Source organism: Passer montanus, unplaced genomic scaffold (assembly GCF_014805655.1).
Source record: "Passer montanus isolate IOZ18808 unplaced genomic scaffold, ASM1480565v1 scaffold1, whole genome shotgun sequence".
NCBI lineage: Eukaryota > Metazoa > Chordata > Aves > Passeriformes > Passeridae > Passer > Passer montanus.
Window position 1 is genome coordinate 13,408,793 of NW_024356504.1, and position 19,765 is coordinate 13,428,557.

The 19,765-nt window shown below is 60.8% G+C and overlaps 3 protein-coding genes across 4 annotated transcripts in view; 1 reads left to right on the forward strand and 2 right to left on the reverse strand.

The window, feature by feature from the left end:
• Positions 1 to 3,785, forward strand: part of USP37 (ubiquitin specific peptidase 37) — a 35,154-nt gene extending 31,369 nt beyond the window's left edge. For both annotated transcript variants that reach the window (XM_039697288.1, XM_039697280.1), the window contains exon 24: positions 318 to 3,785. In XM_039697288.1, the coding sequence (XP_039553222.1) occupies positions 318 to 405 (88 nt within the window). In that variant the 3' untranslated portion in view covers positions 406 to 3,785. The remainder of the gene's footprint in view (positions 1 to 317) is intronic.
• A 662-nt stretch (positions 3,786 to 4,447) lies between these two features.
• On the reverse strand, positions 4,448 to 12,203 carry VIL1 (villin 1). Its single transcript, XM_039728394.1, has 20 exons — positions 12,152 to 12,203; positions 9,882 to 9,983; positions 9,613 to 9,687; positions 9,285 to 9,481; positions 8,925 to 9,033; positions 8,553 to 8,663; positions 8,254 to 8,456; positions 7,671 to 7,749; positions 7,456 to 7,554; positions 7,206 to 7,359; positions 6,995 to 7,095; positions 6,724 to 6,861; positions 6,413 to 6,571; positions 6,154 to 6,333; positions 5,893 to 6,038; positions 5,653 to 5,797; positions 5,186 to 5,374; positions 4,966 to 5,034; positions 4,649 to 4,786; positions 4,448 to 4,561 (listed from the first exon to the last, which is right to left on the reverse strand). Exons 2-20 carry the CDS (start codon positions 9,954 to 9,956, stop codon positions 4,448 to 4,450), a joined length of 2,481 nt encoding a protein of 826 aa, XP_039584328.1. The 5' UTR covers positions 9,957 to 9,983; positions 12,152 to 12,203.
• Positions 12,204 to 12,981: 778 nt separating this feature from the next.
• On the reverse strand, positions 12,982 to 18,594 carry CTDSP1 (CTD small phosphatase 1). The gene is made up of 7 exons (XM_039699123.1): positions 17,689 to 18,594; positions 16,403 to 16,545; positions 16,179 to 16,280; positions 15,886 to 15,942; positions 15,334 to 15,426; positions 14,849 to 15,034; positions 12,982 to 14,751 (listed from the first exon to the last, which is right to left on the reverse strand). Exons 1-7 carry the CDS (start codon positions 17,753 to 17,755, stop codon positions 14,623 to 14,625), a joined length of 777 nt encoding a protein of 258 aa, XP_039555057.1. The 5' UTR covers positions 17,756 to 18,594; the 3' UTR covers positions 12,982 to 14,622.
• Between the last annotated feature and the right edge of the window lie 1,171 nt (positions 18,595 to 19,765).

A 19,765-nucleotide genomic window follows, 5' to 3' on the forward strand; every position in this document is an offset into this window, starting at 1 on the left:
AGTGCTGTGATATTTGTAAATGCTCTTACCCCTGCTCCTAGCAGTTGTGTTGTTGCAGCCATGGTCATCTCAGGACACAGCCAAAATGAGGTTTGTAGGTAGAAACGTTTTCAGGCACACAGAACTGAAGAAGGTTTGTATCCCCCTCTTCTGTCGTTGCTGCTGCTTGGAGATGTCAGATTAGAAATCTCTCTTTGCCAGGATTTGTAATGATTGAGTTTGTAAATAAACCCAGTTGCTGATTCCCTCAGGGCTACCTTATGTAGTGATTTGTTGTTGTACAAAATTTTCACTGTTGGTCTTTCGTTCTGTTCTAGAGATATCTTCGATGAGTTACTAGAAACAGAAAAAAATGCACAGCCACTTAGCATGGAAGTAGGAAGATCGGTTCGTCAGCCTCTGTGAAGAGTAAAACACCTTGTTCCTCCTGAGGAGCAAGGAAGATTCTGAACTTGTGCCAGCCACGCAGGAGTAACAAACAGCTCAGGGCCAAAACATGAGACAAAAGGTAGAAATATGGGACGCTCGGTTTGTTGAACCATCTGTGCAAGTCCTGGGCCTGAACTTTGTGTTTAAACCTTGACATCGAGAGCGACCCTCCTGTGGTGAAATTTTCAATGTTTCTCAAATGATTTTGTCAGCATGGAGCCTTAAAGAGTTGTAACAAGTCACAAGACTACAGCTGCTCATAAACTGGTTTAAAAAATAGTGCAAAAAGAGACTCGACTTTAAAAGCCCATTCACCTGTGAGACGTGAGTGGCGAAGATTTACATATCACTTTGCGCTTTTGTTTCTTTTCTCCAAGAGCAATTTAAGCAATAGACTGTAACCTGGCGTGTGTTGTGTTAGTAATATTCACTGGAAAGCCAGATCACTGAGCAGGCTCTTGCCAGTCATCTGGCCGACAGGCATTTTGGAATCACTCAAGCTGATGCGTTGTGACATTCAGACATTCATGGGTTTGTAAGCGCTCTGCGATTTCCGTGCGGTTCCAGGAAACAAACTGTCGGTGCTGTGGAATGTATTGATACCTGGTGGCAGCTCTGTTGTTTTTTTACACCATTCACTGTCATCCTCATTTAGACGTGAGATTATATATGTGATTTCTTTTGTTTTACAAGTTCTATTATTTGATTGCATTTTCTCCATGAGGTTGTTGCATCGGTGCTGTTTGGAGAGGCGAGGTCTCTCGCTGGGTGTGCTGTGTTCCACACTGGAGTTGTGTTGCTTAGGGCTGCTCCAGTGTGACTCTGGGAGAGCTGAGTGCCTGGAGCAAACAGAGCAGTGGCAGGAGGTGAGCGACAGTTTTGGGAGGGAAGGAATGTTCTGGCATTACCCATCCTGTGCAGCACCATGGCACTTGAGCTGCCCTGTGGTTGAACCGTGGTCTTGCCACGGTCTTGTGACCCCAGGGTAAGAGGCTTTGTTCTGCAGCCATGTCTCCATTCTCCTCTTTGAGGAGTGCAAGAGGGCTCAAACTGTGAAATTCACCAGGTGGAAAGCTTTCAGAAGGCCCTTGCTTGGCATTGACAGAACATGGTTAGGAAGAAGCAATGCTATCTGCTGGGTTTGGAAGCATGATGCTCCTTTTATAGCTTGTTTCAGCAGTGGGGGGAGAAGCCTATTAAGTTCATTTTTTTTTCAGCACCTTTGCACTAATTAAGCAGGGGCAGATGTTTCCTTTCACTGACATTTACTCATTTCAGAGAAGTTGTTGCTGGAAGCAGAGTAGTTGCTCTTGTTTTGGCCTCTAGTTCTGATTTTTGCAGCCTGAGTTGTAGAGATGAAAGCCTTCTTTAAGGAAGAAAAGGAAGAAAATCACCTATTTTGCTGTTGAGATAATTTAAAAAACTCAGAAACTATCATTAAGAGTTTCTCAGGAATAAATGGGCTGCAGCAAAGCAGACAAAACCATCGATTTAGGAGGCAGCAGGCACTTTCACAGGCACTTCCACACGGGAGTTTATCCTGGCAGGGCGTGTCACTGCCCTCAGGGGCTCTTCCCACTTGTGCACGGCGGCAGCAGCAGCAAGTGACAGCGTTGGTGTCCTCCCCACCCTGAGCACTTGGGGGACCGTGATGTGGTGAAGAGTGACCTCCCTCCCAGTGCCAGGTGGGACAAGCCCAGGGGCCCTGGTCACGGTGGCATCTCCCTGGTCTCTGAGCCAGCAGCAAAGGCTTGCTTGCAGACATGCCAGAGTGTTCATCTGGTGAGATGCAGCCCGAGGGGGGTGTGTGTTAATTTATTACAAAGCATTATTATACTTTTCTATTGTCAGTACTAATTTGGGGTGAATTCTGGGCGACGGGAAGAGGTGGTGACATGGGAGTTGTCCTTTGAGCTGATCGCCCTGCGAATGTGATGGACTGCTCTGTCCAGAGGGCAAACCTGTTTTCCCCAAGCACATCCTATGCTTGTGCTGTAAATAACTGGTATTCCTGTAGTATCAGAAGTCAGCTCTGCTTTTTTGGGTGGCAAGGTTGTTTTTACAAGGCGCTGCACTCCAGTTAATTTATAATAAAAGCAAACATAGCCTGATTTTTCAGTGCAGTAACTTTTGTTTAAAACCAGTTTTGTTTGGATCAAGGTGAAAAAGCTGGTGCTTGAAAACAGTGTTCCTTGTGTTATGAAAAGTTCTTGCTTGTTATTCTAGTCATTAAGAATTTGCAGACATATACAATAATTTAAGCTTTTTTGTTTGGCATATGGCAGCTCAGTTGCACCTTCACCCGGGCAGGAGTGTCCTCAGAGCCCCTTCCTTGCAGAAGCCAGCTTTTTCCCTGCCCAAGAGCAGGGGGAGGATGACAGGTGTGTAATTCTCAAGGGATGTGCTGCCCACCAGTTGTGCCATTCCCACTGCTCACGCTGTTGCAGCAGCAGGTTCAGTAAGGTTGGCCCTCCATGTGGGATACCTGTCCTTGGGTGCAGGTCGGTGAAGCTTAGCTGTGGGCCCTGAACATGTACTAGCTCTTCCTCAGTTAAACATTTACCCACTTCTGAATCAACCCAGTTTAGTACAAGTGTGATTCAGCAGAGAAACTCAAGGAACTCCCATCCCTCTGTTCCTTTTGTCACTTCGTTGTCTGACTGCGATAATTTGCTCTTGATTTACACCCCTAATCTGAGAGGGGCAGAGCTTTCGTGTCACTGAACTGGAGCTTGTGTGCGGGTCCCTGGGGAGCCCTGGCCAGCAGGGCTGCACGTGGAGCCTTTCCAAAGCAAGGACTGCATTCCCAGCCGGGGCAGCAGAGCGGGACTGACGGGAGGAGAGCGCAGAGCTGTGCAGCACTGTGGCCTCGGCCTGGCCTTCCCCCTGCTCACTGCAGCACAGATAAGATCACCCATGCATCTTCCTGCCCGTCCTGCATCCGAGGAGGGGCTGACTGCCAGCTCAGCACTTCCTGCTTCAGTTCACCCTGGCACGAGGAGGCAGGTGGGGAACATGTGGGGAACATCGTGGGGCTGGGAATAATTCATCTGCTTTGTTTTAATGGAGCTAATTATCCCTGTAATTGCCTGCCAAAGAGAGAAAAAGGGGTGCAGGACCGCTGGCAGCTGCTGTCCACGTGGTTGCTGCCAGACTCCAGCCTTGCCTCCCACTGGCTTCTGCACCCTGACTTTCTGGTTCTTTACACTGTTGATGTGGAGCAGTGCTTTTCTCTGTGTTTTAGCAGACCTGTTCCTCTCTATTCTTTACAGTTTTTGCTCTTGGGTTCCCCCTGCCCGTTTTTAAATGATGTGTAGATAGATTTTTGTGAAATTAAAACCTCTTTATTAACCCTCTATTGATTTGGAATCTTATTTCTGCTGGCTCTTGATGGGCACTGCTCCTCCACCTCCCCTCTTGCATTGGGACTTTGCTCGGTTGCCTGGGAACATCCTGTGTGTGTTCAGTGCCCCTCAGCACGTGTCCTCCTGCCCCCCCTGAGAGAGACATGTCCCCATGGGGGACACCTCAGTGCCTCTCAGCATCCCTGTAGAGCCCACGTAGAAGGGAGAAGCCCTCCTCCCCTCCTGGGTCCAAGGACAAGTGATCCTTGGTGTGTGTCCCCACAGGCACAGTGTCCCCTCCTTTACCTTTGGTACCACACGTATTTACTGCAGTTCAAGCGATAAGGCAGGGAGTGGCTCCAGCTGCACACTGGACCTTTAGCCCGGAGCTGTAGGTGCCCGGATGGGAGAGTCCTGGCTCCCCGAGCATGCCCAGCCTGTGCATCACCTCTGAGCACAGCAAGGACAAAGGAAGGCCTCGGGGGAAAGGAGCTGAGGGTCCTCCCCTGTGCTGCTGGTGCCCAGTCAAGACCTGTCTTTGTGTGCCAGCTCTCAACCAAACCCCACACCTGGGGCTGGGCCTTGGCGTTGGAGGGGAGAGACCACAGCCCTATTTTTCACACTTATTTTATTTGCTAAAAAGCTGGGATTGTTCCTGTGCCCAGGCTCCTGCCCTAGAAGAGTCCGTTGTCCTTCTTGAGCTTCTGTTGTTTCCACAAGGGCAGGCTGCTGAAGGCAGAGCGGCTCATGCCAAAAACAGCCTGGAAGTCCGCGTCGGAGAGGTGGTCCTGGGGCCAGAGAAAGGAGGCTGAGCTGAAGAACTGGGAGGGGCTTTCCCTGTCTCCCCCTCCAGCAGCCCCCTGGCCTCATCTTACCTCCTTCCTGCTGGGATCCACACCCCGGGGCAGGTCCTCGGCTGAGGTGTTCACCAGCACATCCAAGGGGAAGGTCTCCAGTTTGGTGGGGACGAGGGTGGTGGTGGCAGTGAAGACCTCTTCTCTGGATGTGATCACCTGCATGGGGGGTGCAGAGTCACATCAGGCCTGGCCCAGGGATGGAGGCAGCAGGCTGGCTCCAGGTGTCTGCTCACGGAGGAGCTGTCCTTGCAGCTCCTCCTGGCACCTGCCGAGGGGATGGAAGGGCTTTCTGTGCCCCCACCCAGCCCAGCTGCCTTTCTCCTTGTGCCACTTACTGAGGTGAGCTGCCCGAGGCTGCTCTCATCGCCCAGCTCAGCTCTCAGCGTCTCGTAGGATTTCTTGTCCTGGGAAGGAGACAAAAGTGCTCAGCCCTCGGCATGTGCAGGGGTCAGGCAAGCTGCTGCCCACGCCCTGGAGCTGCTCCTGGGGCCAGACCCACATCTGGTCCTTCTGCAAAGGGACCCCCTGGTCTTTCAAACCCCACCCATGACTCACGTCCCAGTTGAGAGGGTCCCAGGCCAGGAACCAGCCAGTGAAGGTGGGGGGCTCATAACCCTGCTTCACCACAATGATGGGGGTGTCAAGGTCACGGCCACTGGGGTGGCTCCGCAGGTACTCCTGTGCCATCACTGCTGCCGCCTCCTTCTCTGCCTCGTTGGCGCCTTTCCCAATCCAGAGGAAAACCTGCAATAAAGTTACTGTGTCCACCACTGGGCTGAGATGGAGCCCTCTGGGGCCATGTTTGGAGGCACATGGGCTCTGCCATGGGGGAAGGACTCCAGGAGTCCATCCTCAGCATTCTCTGGAGCAAGAAGGACAGAAAAAAGCATCATGGGGCCATGTATAGGCAGGTTTCCAGCCTCCCATCCCAGCAACTGTGGCTGATGCAGGTCCTCCAACCACAGACACATTAACTTTTGGAATCAAAGGTCTGTGTCCCGCTCCATGCTCCCCCAGCTCACCTGGTCCCAGGTGTCTAGTAGGTAAACATCACTCTCCTCCAGGTCATCCTGGGTGAAGTCTATGATCTCTGTGGCCAAGAAGGTGCCTGTCTTGTTGGAGCACTCAAAGAGACGGGGGGGTACAGAGGGGTTCTCCTCCTGCAGCCTGAGAGGGGTCAACAAGATGGGAATGAGGCTCACCCTGCTTGGGGTCTGGTGGCCCATCTTACCCCTGGGCATGGCTAGGGACAAGACTGGTACCTCTTGTTACTGGCATATTGGGACTTGCCCCCCAGGGCCAGCCAGAACTCCGGTGGCTCCTGCCCTTCTGCAATCACTGGCTTCTCCATCTTGGAGATTATGTCAGCCACAGTCTTGGCCATCTCACGTTCGTCCCCGCTGCAGCCCTGCCAAGCAAGCACAGCTGCTCCATCACTGGCCCAGGCTGAAGACGAGGAAGAGGAGGTGGGGACAGTTGTCTTGGAGGTGGGGACACCCACGCCAGTGCCCAGCAGTACCCACCTTCCCATACCAGAGGTAGCAGCAGCTGGGGGTTTTGAGCACGAAGACGTCGTTGGAGTTGAGGGAGGAGGCGCGCACAGGCACCTCGAAGGCCTTGGTGTTGTACTCGTTGGTGCCGTGCACTTGGAAGAGCCGGGTGGAGGGTGTGGGCTCTGTGCTGCCCGCCCGTGACGTGCCACCCTGGGGGACGGGGACAGGACGTCACCACCCGTGCCACAAGCTCACTGGCCGGCCCATGCCCCCAGGTCCCCGAGCTCACCGCATACACCACCATCTTGCCCTTGAAGATGGCCATCAGGTGGGCCGGCTCCTTGCCCATGGTGACGCGGATCTGCACGGGCTCGTTGTTGTACTTCTGGTCCAGCGCGACGGCTTGGTAGGCGGAGGCAGCCAGCTCATCTGCGCTGGCTTGGCGGCCCTGGGCAGGGCAGAGGGGGCTCAGCACCCACCACAGCCCCCTCGCCCTCTTGAGAAGAGGCAACTCGTGCTGCTCCCAAGGGGCAGAGCACTCCCAGTCCAGGGAGGCACACCCCTGTCCCCCCACATGGGGCAGTGACCTGGAGGTCTCACCTGCCAGATGTAGATGATGCGGTTCACCTTGGGCCCCACGTAATAGGTGTAGAGCACCAAGTAGCAGTCCCCGCCATAGAAATGGCCCAGCCACTTCTTCTCCACAGGCACCAGCTCGTTGTTCTCCACACGCCAGACCTGGTGGGACAGGGATACACTGCTGTCAGAGCTGGTGCATCCTCCTGCTCTGCAGACCCTGGACCCCACAGCATCCCCTGGTATAGCAAAGGGGGTACCTGAAGGGTCCCACATTCTTCCATGGTCACCCTACCTCTACTTCTCCAGATCCATCATCCACCATCTTCTGCTGGGCAGCCATCTGGGGCTTGGCGTGCAGCGTGGTGGCATCAAACTTCACCTGCTCCACCTTGGCTGAGGGGAAGGGCAGAGGGGTGAGCCAAATCCCTTTGGGCCACAGGAACTCCCCACAGCCTGCCCATCCCAATCCAAGAAGTCCTTCCGCACTGGAAGGAGACACTCACCCACTTTGCCCACGGTGTGGGTCTTGCCCAACCCACTGGTCTGGCTGGGGAGAGTCCATTTTTGGAAGAGCTGCCTGAAGACGGCTGACTCGGACCCATCATTCTCTGTTTCCACGCTGGTGCTGTCCGGATAGTTCTTGGCTTTGATGAAGCCCTGGTGGGATCCAAACACAGAGCGTGGGCATGGAGTGCCTGGCACCCCAGGGAGCAGTCAGGCTGTTGTGTAACAAACCCCTAACCCAGCACCCACCAGCGCCCTGCTCATCGCCTGCTGCTTCTCCTCCTTGTTGGCATTCTTGCCCTTCCAGACGAAGATCTTGATACCTCCTTGATCAAGGATGTAGCAGTCCTTGAAGGGGCAACAACAGAAATTAGGACTTTAGGCAAGTCCACCAAATTCAGCTTTTGAAGGATTAAAGCTGCCAAGGAAACTGGGCACCCCCGAGCATCCCACGGGTGACAGACCTCGTGCAGGAGCATGTCTTGAGTTAGGGGTCGAATTGCCACCTCCTGTATGACCAGGTTTCCACTGGCGTTGGAGACACTGACAGGAGAAAAAGAGATTAAAAAAGGCTTAGAAAGTGGGTTGGAAATCCCCATCCCCATTACAGGGAGGTAGGGTTTAGCGGGGCTGTCCCCTCCCCATCCCTTTCCCCAGTCAGATCACGACACAGGTGGTGCCCAGGGGCTCTCTGGCTGTGCCATGGTGGCAAACTGGTTTGTAGCTCGCCCTGCCAGGCAGCTCACTCATGGCCACAAGGAGGGACAGAGGGGTGTCAGATGCTTTGGGGCCACTGAGGCACATTGCCACAGCATCCAAAGGCGATGCTTGCACGAGCATCTCTATCGGGTACCAATCCTCTTGGCAGCTGGGATTCCTCTAGCTCCAATGGCACCCAAAGGACTTATCCCCACCCCTGCTGCAGCTTTGAGCCTTCCTGGTGTCTGTCCATGGGGCTGGGAATTGGGGGACACAGCAGAGATGGCTCCTGGCTCCCTCTGACACCATGGAAAATGCTCCATGCGTAACCCACCCCCAACAACTCACTGGTAGAGCTTGAGGGAGGATTTGAGTTTCTGGTCCACTTTGTCATCAGGGATGGCGGGCTGGATGTCCCTCTTCTCACCCAGCACATGCTTAAGGACCTTCATGAGCCCTGGTGAGGCATCCTCATCCTCACCATCCACTACGCCCACCTTGGCACGGCCCCCACGTTCCCGGTCCCGGATATCCTTGGCCAGGGTCATCGCCTGCAGCCAGGGGAGAAGGATAAGCCCAGATGAGGGAGGGAGTGGCTGGTGACCCTCCCTCCTCCAGGAGGGGACCTTGGGAGCCCCTGGCCATACCCTCAGCCTCTCGTTTCGGTTGCTCTCAGGGCCATTCCACTGGATGATGAGCTGCCCCAGGTCCAGCAGGAATACATCTCCTCTGTTGAAGCTTTTCCAGCTCATCTCCACCTGCAGCAGGATGGGATTGAGCAGGGTGGGTGGCCAGCAGCAGAATGCCTGGAGCCCCATGGCTCTACAGCCCCTCTCACTCAGGAATATGGGACTCCAGCCTATATTCCTCCTCCCTGCCCTGAGAGAAGCTTTCTGGGGAGCAGTTTCAAGGCAAGGCAGCATCATCCCACACCCACTGTGTGCCCTGCTTGAAGGCAGCTGTGTCTGGGGGTGCTCTGGCCTGATCCTGATCCAGACTCCACACATCCCATGACTCACCTCTCCTGCCACCACGTTCTTCTTGCCCTTCACATGCAGCAGTCGCTGGACGTTGTAGGTGTTGGTCTCCACATGCTTCATGCCTGAGGCCACCCCACCCTTCTTATAGCTGGGAGGGGACAGACATGGTGTCAGCCCTGGGTCCCCTTCCTCACACCACTGGGGTGTCCCTCCCACCTCTGTGCACAGGGAGGTGTTCGGGGTACACACACACGTGGTAATGGAGAGACAGAGCTCCAGATCCTCCCTCTTCCTCCCCCACCTCGCTGAGACAGAGCTGTCCCCATCCCCTCTGGGCACGTCTCCACAGGCCCCCTCCCCACTGTCACCCACCATGGGTGCCCCGGGGTGACCACATACATGAGTCCCTGCTTGAAGTAGGCGCGGAAGGTCTCGCTCTCATGTCCCTGGACCTCGCGGTGCTGCACGGCCACGGAGCCCAGGTGCTCGTCCATCTGGGTGGTGTAGATGGCGGCCGCCCCCTGCTCATCCTGGCTTGACTCCTTGCCCAGCCAGTAGTGGATGTCGTAGCTGAAGCTGCTCCCAGACTTGCGTGTCTGCGGGACACCGGTCCCCGCTAGAAGAGCCCCCGTGTCCCCAGGCCAGGCTGGCCGCAGACATCCCTCCCTGCGCCCGGCCCCTCGGGGCAGAGCCCCTTCCCAGCTCCCTGTGCCCCCGACTGCCCTACCGACAGCAGGACGTAGCAATCCCCCTCGTAGAAGTTGCCGTAGCTTTTGGTGGGCACCGGCACCATCTCCATGCTCTGCAGAAGGAAGGCAGACATCAGCCCTGGTGGGGGGACCCCCAGCCCAGCCCCATGCACCCCAGTGCCCCCAGCACCGGGAGCTGCTGGGTTTAACCCCGGATGCTGCACTGAGACCCCAAACCAGCTACTGAGGGCACACAGGGAGGCTCTTCCCTCAGAGGCCCCCCAGGCAGCCCCAATGGTGTTCCCACCTCAATCCGCCATATCTGGATGCCCGGCGTGGTCTTGTTCAGTGTCCTGGAGACTTTGGCGCTGAGCTCCACCATGGTGACAGGTACCACCGGCGAGGGGACCTGCCAGCATTGGCAACACCCTCGTTAATGGCAGGCAGTGTCATTAAGAGCTGGGACACAGCCAGCCTGCTGTGCCATCTGCTTCCCTGCTTGCTCTGCAGAAAGCCCCGCTGTGAACCCGCCCTGCACAGAGCTGCACAGGGCAAGGGGACCCCCAGCACCCTGGCACCAGCAATGTGGCACACAGGTGGGGCTGCCATCCCCTCGGCTTGGCTGGCACCGCAGCTAATGAGTCCGTACAGGGTCCAGGCTGGGAAGGTGCAGCGTTCCAGAAGTGCCCCAGTGCCCTGCCCTGGCTCCAAGCACGGGACAGGGCAGTGCATGAGCTGCAGCTGGGTGACACTGCTGCACGGTGGCCTGCTCCTCCCCAGGACCAGCAGGAACTGGCCCTGCTCAGCCTTGTCCTGGCACGGCTTGGCCACTGCTTACACACACAACACACACAGATGCACACACACTGCCTGCTTCAGCCCCCTGCCTCCAAACCCAGCCCAGGGCACATCCTAGCTCCACAGGGGTGCTGGGTGCCAGCGCTGCCGAGCTTGCCCACAGCCATCTCTGCCAGGCTGACAGGGCTCCCCTCAAGCAGGCAGAGGGGCCGAGTCAGGCAAAGCCACCCTGTGCTCCTGGCTGGAGGCTGGCACGGAGTGCTGGCATTGCCCACATGGGAGGTTTCTGCTTCCCAGCCCTGCCAAACCCCACCTGGCCCCACAAGCACCCACATCCCACACCTCAGACCCAGGGGGAAGCATTCCCTTCAGCACAGCCCCAAGATGGGGCTCAGGGACATCCCCAAGCCCATTCCCAGGCTAACCCGATGCCGGGAGTGATGGTGGCCATGGGACGTGCTGCCCACCCCATGCCCACCCTCTGTCCCTCACCCTGCCCCAGCTCCTCACCTTCCCTGCAGAGCTGGGTGCACAGGTGAGCGTACCTAGGTGGAGTGCTCAGGTGCCAGCACCCAGGAGACCTTTGTTCCCTCATGTCCCAGCCTTTGCTCACCATATAAGGGCAGGGACAGCCCAGAGTCAAGGTCCCCACAGCCCTCCAAGACTTTGTGGCACCTAAGAGCCCCGTTACTCATGGGGTGTTCCCCCCCAGATGCTATTGCACCCTGCCCAGGGGCTGGCTGTGCCCAGGGTGGCTCCTCTGCCCTCCCCAGGCCTCTGCTCCTCTTGGCCCCTGGTACTGAGTCCATGCTGAATTTTTTTCTTTTGCACTCCACCAAGAAGTCCCATAAAAAGTGATAGCAATGGGCTGGAGCAGGACACGTGAGCATCAGCCACAAACACAGGTGCCTTGATGCCATGGGGATGGCCACTGCTCTTCACTCGCCACACCCTAAAATCCCCAAACCCTCCCAGACATGGAGCACTCAGACCATGGAAAGGGGGTTTTTGGTCCCTCCTCCCCGAGAAATGTTCCATGAAGTGACAGCAATGCAGCACCTGGGGCATCCCCGTCCCACCCCCTAACTGGCACAGTGCCACCCTGACCCTGGGACTGTCCCCAGGCTGTTTCACACCCCAGCTGGAAGCCAGATCCCTGCTCACCTCTGCTTTGCCTCCCTCCCTTGGAGCCTCCACAGCCCCAAGGTCCTTCTGGGGATGGAAAGGGGGTGCACAGGTGGGACATGGGGCAGGACAGGACATGAAGTGGTGGCACGGCTAAGCCCTGTGCCCCATCCTGTGCCCCCAGACCCCAGTCCCAAGGGCTGGTATGTGATGATGCCCTTGGTGCTGGCAGAGAGAAGGGGCTGAAGGGGCTCCCAGGCCCGACGGTGGTTTCACGGAATGACCACGGCCCCATGAAGGTGGGAGGGGCAGGTGTCAGCAGCAGGCGGGCCCCCGGGCTCCTGTCCTGCCCTTCTGTCCTCCCCAGCCCTGGGGATTGCTGCAGCTTTGTCGTGCCTGCCCTGCTGAGCCAGCAGTCCTGGCCCCAAGCACTGCCTGCAGCCCCAAACCCTGCCTGACAGTCCCCCCTGCAGGGATCCCCCAGGTGATGACAATGGCTGAACCAGAACAGGGGCATGTCAGCCACAAACAGGGGGTGTCCTGATGCCACAGGGGAGGGCTCTGCTGTGCCCTGCACTCCCCTGGCCCCCAAACCCTCCAAACCCTGCCACCCACCTCCTGCACCCCACTCGAGTGTCCCCGTGGAACCCCTACCTGGGTGCAGAACCCCAGAGGGGCGTTTGGGGTGGGTGGAACACCCGGGTGGCCGCTGTCACCCTCTGCTCAGTGGCTGTGTCCCAGGGCAGTCTGTCAGTGTGGCACAGGGGTAGGGGACCCCTCGCCGGCCCCAGCGGGCTCACCCCCTCTCCAGGCCCCCAGCCGGGCCACTAATGAACTCAGTAATTAGTGCAGCCATCGGGGAGGACAGAGATTTCATTAATGAGGGGAGGCATAGGGCCAATGAGGGCACGGGGGAGGGGGCAGCTGAGAGACATTCCCCCAGGAACCCAGTGCCTGCACGCTGGCAGCAGACTGCCGGGGATGGCGGGGAGGGGGTCACAAGTTGTCCCCCAGGGTCCCCCCAGTCGATATGGGAAAGGCCTGGCACCTTACCTGGAGCAAACTCATTTGCAGGCTCAAAGCTGGGAGGAGGAGGTGTTCCCCCAGTCTGTGGGGAAGGCCTGGCACCTTACCTGGAGCAAACTCATTTGCAGGCTCAAAGCTGGGAGGAGGGCACAGCCCAAGTGGTAAATTTGCCTCCTCCTTGTTAAGGGGCAGGACACCCATCCCAGGGGCCTTTTCCCAGGAGGAGGGGAAGGAGTTTGGCAGGAAGGTGGCAGGGCAGCCTGGAGGGGCTGTCCTCCAGTGTGAGGGTGTCCCCTTGGCACCAGGCAAGGGGTGGCACCTCAACCCTGCAGTCCAAAGGCGCTTCCCTGGCAGCATCCCCCCCTCCCAGGGGACTCAGGGGATCCCGGGGGCTCCGTGTCCCCCTCACTGTGCTGTGACATGTACCCATGCCCACACACACACACTCAGGACTACTCTTTCCAAGATGGTTTGACAGCTTTAATCACATGAAGGCACTTGGATCTGGTACCCCAGCCCTCCCCAGCCCCCCGTGCTGCCTCTGCATCCCCCAGAGCTCCCAAGGGTGCCCAGGGCAGGGCCGCACTCCTGGGCTGTACTCCGCAGCACCCAGAGGCACTCGCTGGGCAGCGGCGCCCTTTGACTTGTCTAACATAAAGTGCTGAGTTCGACCCTGCTGGCAGGGCAGGATGAGGCCCGGGGCTGGCAGGGATCCAGGCACAGGGCAGGGCTGCGGGGGGCTGGGGGCCCCCTGCTCACCCCCAGCACCGGGAGCAGGGCAGTGCCAGCAGGAGCTGGCTGGACAGCACCTGAAAGCTAAAACCCTTCACACCCACCCCCCAAATACTGCCCCGCCCCTGCGCTGCCACAGCGCTAAAAAGGCACCCATGATTTTTTTGGGAAACCGTTGCTTTTCCCTCTAAAAAGATATGAGGCATTGTCCATATTGTGACATTAAAAAAGGCCTGGCTGAGCTCAGCGCCTCCCCCCAGAAAAACCCTCCCTGAGAGCCCCCAGACCCTCAAAGCTGGGGGACACCCTGGCACAAGTCCAACCCCACGGGGGTCAGGGCAACCCCGGGCTACGGGGGGGCTGCAGTGTCCCCCAGCCCCTCCCAGCAGGGGGACTGGGGCAAGGCTGGGAGGGGCACATTAAGGCTGGCACGGGGGTCCCTCTCTCCCAGGACCAGCAGCCTCTGGGGAAGCTGCAGATGGATATGGAGTAGGGGGTGTGCCCCCCACCATGGGAGGGGACCCTTCTCTTGGTGACCAGAGTGGCTCCCAGTGACACAGTGTAACTGGAGAGGGGGGAGGCCACCTCTCCCCCAAAATGAGAAGGAACTGAAGTTGGAGGGGGCAAGTAAAGAGCCCCCGCCCAGGCACACCCCTTGCAGGGCTAAGGGGGACAGAGACACGGCGTCCCAAGGCACGTGGGAGGCATTTGTGCCCGGGGGCTCAGCCCTGAGGCTGGGCTGCCCCTGCCAAACACAGCCCCCAGGCGGGGCAGCAGGCACGAAGAGAGGCAAGGACGTGCCCCCCACGAGGGGATCAGCTGCACCCGGGGCAGAGTTAAGGGCATGGCGGCCAAGGCCACAAGTCCCTGCGTTTTCGGAGGGTGACAAGGTGTTACCTGTCCTGTAGCCTCGGCAGACAGGGCTGCCAGCCTCCCAGCAGGCAGAGTCTGGATGGAGGGATCCAGTCCTCCCAAAGGCAGTGGAAAGCAGCAGCAGCTGACCCCGCCCCCCTCCCCAATCGGGGGACAGAGGGGAAAAGGACCTGAGAACCGTTCCGTGGAGGGGGGACACAGGCTGGGGGGAAGGGGGCAGGAGCTGGACAGTGGGGGAGGATGGGACCCCCCAGTAGGTCCTCAGCACAGCAAGGCAGTGGGTCACCCACGGCCCCCCTCCTCTGAGAAGGGGGGCACCCAGCTTCCTGGCGGGGGCACCCGCATCTCCCACCACCAGCAGGCACGGCGGGCACCCGCGCCCAGCGGGGCTGGGGAGGACGATGCGGGCACACCGGGACCCTCCCTCCCCCGGAATAAGGCACCTGGCTCCCCCGGCGGAGCCCGTCGGCAGCACCCGGAGGGTGGGGGGGCCATTAGCTGTTAGTCCGCTGCTTCTTGAGCACTGCGTACACGTCCTCCACCTTGCTGAGCCTCTCGAAGAAGGGCAGCAGGTCCAGCAGTTCTGTGTCCGCCATGTTATCGAACCAGGAGGCCACGGGCACCTGCAGGTGGCACAGGGGACACAGTGGCACAGGGGACAACGCCGAGAGAGGGCCCCCCAGCACGTCACTCGCCCAGCCTTGCCCCGCGCACACGTACAGCGTTATCGGGGTGGAAGATGTAGGAGGCGGGCGAGTTGTCCACGATGATGATCCGGCGCAGGTCACGGCCCAGGCGGCTCAGGTCCTTCACGTAGTTGCCGCGATGGAAAACGCAGGATTCGCGGAAGAGTCGTGCCCGGAAAGCCCCCCATTTATCCAGCAGGTCAGCCACAGGGTCTGCATACTACAGGCACAGGAGGGGGATCACTATGACACACCACACTGCCCTGCCCACCGCACAGTGACAATGGCACACGGCTCTCCACTGCTGCCAGGTCTCGCTGTGCCTCAGTTTCCCTGGCCAGCTGAGGCACAGCGAGGCCAGGGAAACTGAGGCACAGCACAGGTAGGGAGGACGCCCAGTGCTGCCTGTGGGTACACAGGGGACAAGGGATGCCTGCAGGTGGGCAGGCAAGGGAGCTGTGCCACTGCAGGGTGTCTGTGAAGGGGTGGGCGACGCCAGGGCAGGCAAGGGGCACCCACCTTGGCCAGGCTGGCAGTGAAGAGCACACACTCGAAGAGCTCGCCCATGTGCTGCAGAAACTCGTCCACATGCGGCCGCTTGAGCACGTACACCTGCGGGCACGGACAGAGGGCAGCGCTGCTGGCACCGCCACGGCTCACCCAGCGCCCCCAGGGACACCTGCGACCCCACAGGCAGCAGCGAGAGCTCCCTGGCCACACCTCAGGGGAGCCGCCTGTGCGGGCTGGGGGATGGCACAGCCCCACAGGAACGCCCAGGGCGAAGCGTCTGGCCGGCTCCAGAGCCAAGTAACCGAGAACAGGCTGACTGCCCAGACCACAGCCTATCCTGGATTACTTGAAACTGGGGCTGGCCACTGCACGAGGGCACAATGCCAGGACGCCCCTCACCTCCCTGCCCTGCAAAGGGGCACCCACCTCTGCCCTGCAGCGTGCCAAAGCTGGCTCCCTGGTAGCTCCCACCACCCCTCGGTGCAGAACACTGGGATGGCTCCCGGTCCTGGGGAGGTGGAATGATGCCCCCCTCCCACCAGGCACCCACCCCGCTGTTACCTGGTGCATGATGCCATCGATTTCCACGGGAATGATGAAGTCGGCGTTGTTCACTGGCTGGGGAAGGGCACACCAGGATGAGCACTGGGCACGCCAGGCACCCCCTGCCCAAATGCTGCCTGCTCTGTGCTCGCTGTGCACCCCTGCCAGCCCCGCAGCCCCCTCACGGGGACACCCCAATGACCCAGCCAGGCTGTGCTGGGTGCTGGGCATCACTTTGTGGGAACAGGGTGGCAGAGCAGGTGGGGGAGCATGTGGGGGAGAGGTGCGGGGGGGGCCAGGGTGTCCCCCACCTTGAAGGAGCTGTGCACCAGGGTCTCATCCAGGTCGATGACCACGCAGAGCTTGCTGGCGTCCTGCGGCTTGATCTCGGGCAGCAGGTGCTTGACAGCAGCCTGCAGCAGGGGGACACGGGTCAGCAGGGCATCCACAGCGGGGCAGAGGGGGATAAGGAACTGCTCAGCCCCAGTCCTGCCCACTCGGGACACGCAGCTGCCGGCTGGGGCTGCGGGGTTACCTTGGGCAGTGCCCCGTTCTCCTCCACCAGCAGCGGCGCGCCGGTGGTGCCAGCGCAGGGCTCCCCTTCATCGCGGCACAGGCAGCAGAACAGGGACTGCAGAATGCTGCGGCTTCGAGGCTTCTTGGCAGGGGTCTGGGTACCTGCGGAGGGCAGAACGGGGGTGAGGGGTACCCGGGGGTACGCCCAGCGCAGCACCGGGGGCCAGGTGAGCCGTGTTTGGGTGAGAGCCCCGTGCCCTTATCAGACCCCGACAATCCGGTCATGCCTCCTGCCCTGCGGTGCCAGGGCAGCGCGCTGACACTCGGTGACCACCCACAGCCCCCGGCCCGGCACGTCCCTCTCCACGAGTGGCCCCTGCGCGGCCGGGGAGCCTGGGGCAGGGCGCGGGCTGAGCCGGGGGCGGTGGCGGGTCGGGGCCGGTCCCCGCTGTCCCCCCGGGGCACAGCCCCGCTCGGGGAGCAGGGGGGTCCCGGGGGCGGGGGCTCCCCGGGGGCGGGGCTTACGCCCCTTCCTTTCCCCGCCTCCAGGCAACTCCCTCGTCCCATTGGCCCGCTCGAGTGCCCCGGAGGCGAGAGGCCAATCAGGACGAGGCGCCCGCCCCTGGGCGCCGTTCCCGCTGTCCCCATTGGCGGAGCGCGGGGAAACTGAGGCAGAGGGGCTGCCCGTGCCCACCCCGTGCCCCAGGGGCAGCGCGACGGCTCCAGCGGCCCCACTGGTGCCGGGGCCGGGTCCTGCCGGGGCTGCACCCCGCCCTGGCTGTGCCCCGCTTCAGGCGGGCCAGGGCCCCGAGCCCGTAGTGGGGCGGCCGTGGGGCAGGAGCTCCCCACCGGGGACGGGGCCCGTTCCCGCGTCTGCTCCTCCCGGCCCCGGCAGCTTCCCAGGCCAGGGAGCCGAGCACGGGCCCCCGCCGAACCGCCTTGGCGGGGCGGAGGGGACGCGGGGAACGGGACGCCGGCATGCAGCAGGGCGCTCGGCGCCCTTCCTGCCTCAGTTTCCCCGCCGGCCGGCGCTGCGCGCACCTCTCGCCCGGCTCCGGAGGGAGCAGCGCGGAAAACCCGAGCGACGCCCCGAGCCCCCCAGGGCACCGGCGGCTCCGAGGGGCCCGGGCGGGCGCGGACAGCCCCAGCGCATCTCCCCGGCCCCCGGCAGTGGGATGCGAGGCCGGGCCGGGGCGGCGCGCAGCTCATCGCACCCTCCGCCGGCAGCCCCCCGACCCCCGGGGACCCCCCCTCCCTCCCCCGCGCAGGAAGGGGGCGAGGGGGAGCGGATCCCCGCCGCGTTACCTTTCTCCTGAAGCGGGGCGCTCCCCTCCTCCCGGCTGACCTGGGCGATGATGGACTGGTGCTCCATGGGCGCCGGGGAGGGGGCGGGAGGGGGCGGCCCCCCCCGGCGCGGCCCCCGGGGGGGAGGCGGGGCGGGGGCCGGCGGCGGCGCGGGGCGGCGGGCGCGGGAGCGGCGCCGCGGAGGAAACTTTGTTACAACATGGAGTTTCCTCCGCCCGGGCTGGGGCTGCAAACATGGATCCCGGGCGCGGTTTCAAGGAACCCCTTAAAAGGGCAACGGCGGCGGGGGGGCCCTCCTCCTTCTCCCTCCTCCTCCTCCTCCTCTCCCTCCTCCCGGCACCCGCGCCGCCCGGCAGGAGAGGGGGTCCGGCCGCGCCGGACTGGGACCCAGACGGGGAGTGTGCCGTGGTTTGGCCGGGAAGGACAGCCGCGTTAATAATGGTGACCGTGCAGGAGTGCCCGTCGCGCCGCCGGGCTCTCCCGCACTCCCCGCCCCGCTGAGAGAGCGTGGAGAGGGGATGAGTCCTGCTGGCAGCCCGCTCCAGCTGCAGCCCGGGGGTCCCTCTGCAGCTGCCCCGCCATATGTACGTGTCGCATTTGTACACATCCCATTTGTACACATCCCATATGTACGTGTCCCATTTGTACACATCCCGTATGTACATGTCCCATTTGTACGCGTCCCGCCATGCTGGGTGTCCCCAGGAGCAGGGTCCCCGGACTAGCGGCTCGAGGCTGGGGGTCCCCATTCCCCCCGAGGGCACACCCCGCACTGCCTGCCCAGGCCAGCCGTGCGGCTTACAGGTGTTACTGCACCAGTAACCGCCGCGTTTTTCTGTCGTTCTTTCTCCTGAAATCCCCCAATTATCTGGGCAATTAATGAGTCTCTATTATCAATACATATATTTTCCCTTCCAACTCCTTCCCCGGAGGGGAAACAGGGCTGTTTACAGGCGCTGTCTGAAAAGCGGCTCAACAGGAGCTTGTGGATGGCACAAGTCCCCGAGGGGAAATCCGCCCCCCAAGCCCCCAAGGGCAGCATCCCCCAGCCCCCTCCCCTCCCACCCCGCGGGGCTCTCCCCGCCGTGCCCCCCAGCCCCGCCCGGCCCTGGGGGCCCGTCCCGGTCCCACCCTCGCCACCTCGGCGGCAGGAGATGCTCCGCGCTCTGTCAGCGCTGCCTCCAGGCTGCGCAGGTTGGAAATTTCCCGTCTGAGCTCATCTGAAATCTTTCCACCTCTCCCACCTGCGGTTTGGGAACTTCAGGAGGTGAGATCGCCTTTATGGCCCTGTAGGGACGCGACACGCGCGACAGGTGACCGCGCTGGGGATGGGGTCCGGCCCTGGGAGGTGCCCCGCGGGGAGCTCCGGCGGTACAAAAGCCGATTTGCACCTGCGGCTCCCGCGCTCGGCTCCACGCGGAACATCCCGGCACTGCGTGTCCCCGGGGGCCGTGGCAGGGCCGGGCTGCTGTCCCTGTGTCTGCTGGGAACAGGGACACTACATCCTGCCACCCCCTGCGCCGCTTCTGACGGCAGGCAGCAGTCGTGCCTCAGTTTCCCTGCCCCTCCTCAGCAGGGCAGCCGCCTCCCACATCGGGCAATCACCGCTGCCTCCTGGCCCAGCAGGAGGAAAAGGAAGAAAGGGCTGTGCTTCCTCTGCTCTCTATTTTGGGCTGACCTCTGTGCTCCTTTAGCCCAGGTGGAACTGGAATGGATGTCTGCCTCATCCCCAGCATCTGGCCGGGCTGGGATGCTGCTTTCTGCGGGGACAGCTGCAGAGGCCACACACTTGTCCCAGGCAGGACCCCTGTCCCTTTGGCTACATCCTCCTCCTCCCTGACGAGTCCAGACGGGCTCTGTCAGTCCTCCAATTAATGCAATTAGAGAACTCCCGGGTCAATGCTTGCAGCGGTGGTTGGAGCACCACTTCCAGTTCCACTGCCTGCTTGGGGGCAGGTTGAGCTGGGGAGCTCAGGGAGATGCTGTCCCTGTCCTGGGGCTGTGGGACAAGCCCAGGCCAGGAGCAGGCGGAGCCCAGCTGGATTGTTTGGGCTGCAGGGTGCGGGCACAAGGCAGA

Coding starts and splice junctions, on each gene's coding strand:
- VIL1 (XM_039728394.1), bottom strand. CDS start 9,956: ATGGTGGAGCTCAGCGCCAAAGTCTCCAGGACACTGAACAAGACCACG. Junction 8,664..8,924: donor AGAACGTGGTGGCAGGAGAG/GTGAGTCATGGG, acceptor ATCCTGCTGCAG/GTGGAGATGAGCTGGAAAAG. Junction 5,798..5,892: donor CAATATGCCAGTAACAAGAG/GTACCAGTCTTG, acceptor GACCCCTCTCAG/GCTGCAGGAGGAGAACCCCT.
- CTDSP1 (XM_039699123.1), bottom strand. CDS start 17,755: ATGGAGCACCAGTCCATCATCGCCCAGGTCAGCCGGGAGGAGGGGAGC. Junction 16,546..17,688: donor CGCCCCGCTTCAGGAGAAAG/GTAACGCGGCGG, acceptor TGCCCTCCGCAG/GTACCCAGACCCCTGCCAAG. Junction 14,752..14,848: donor TCTTCCACCCCGATAACGCT/GTACGTGTGCGC, acceptor TGCCACCTGCAG/GTGCCCGTGGCCTCCTGGTT.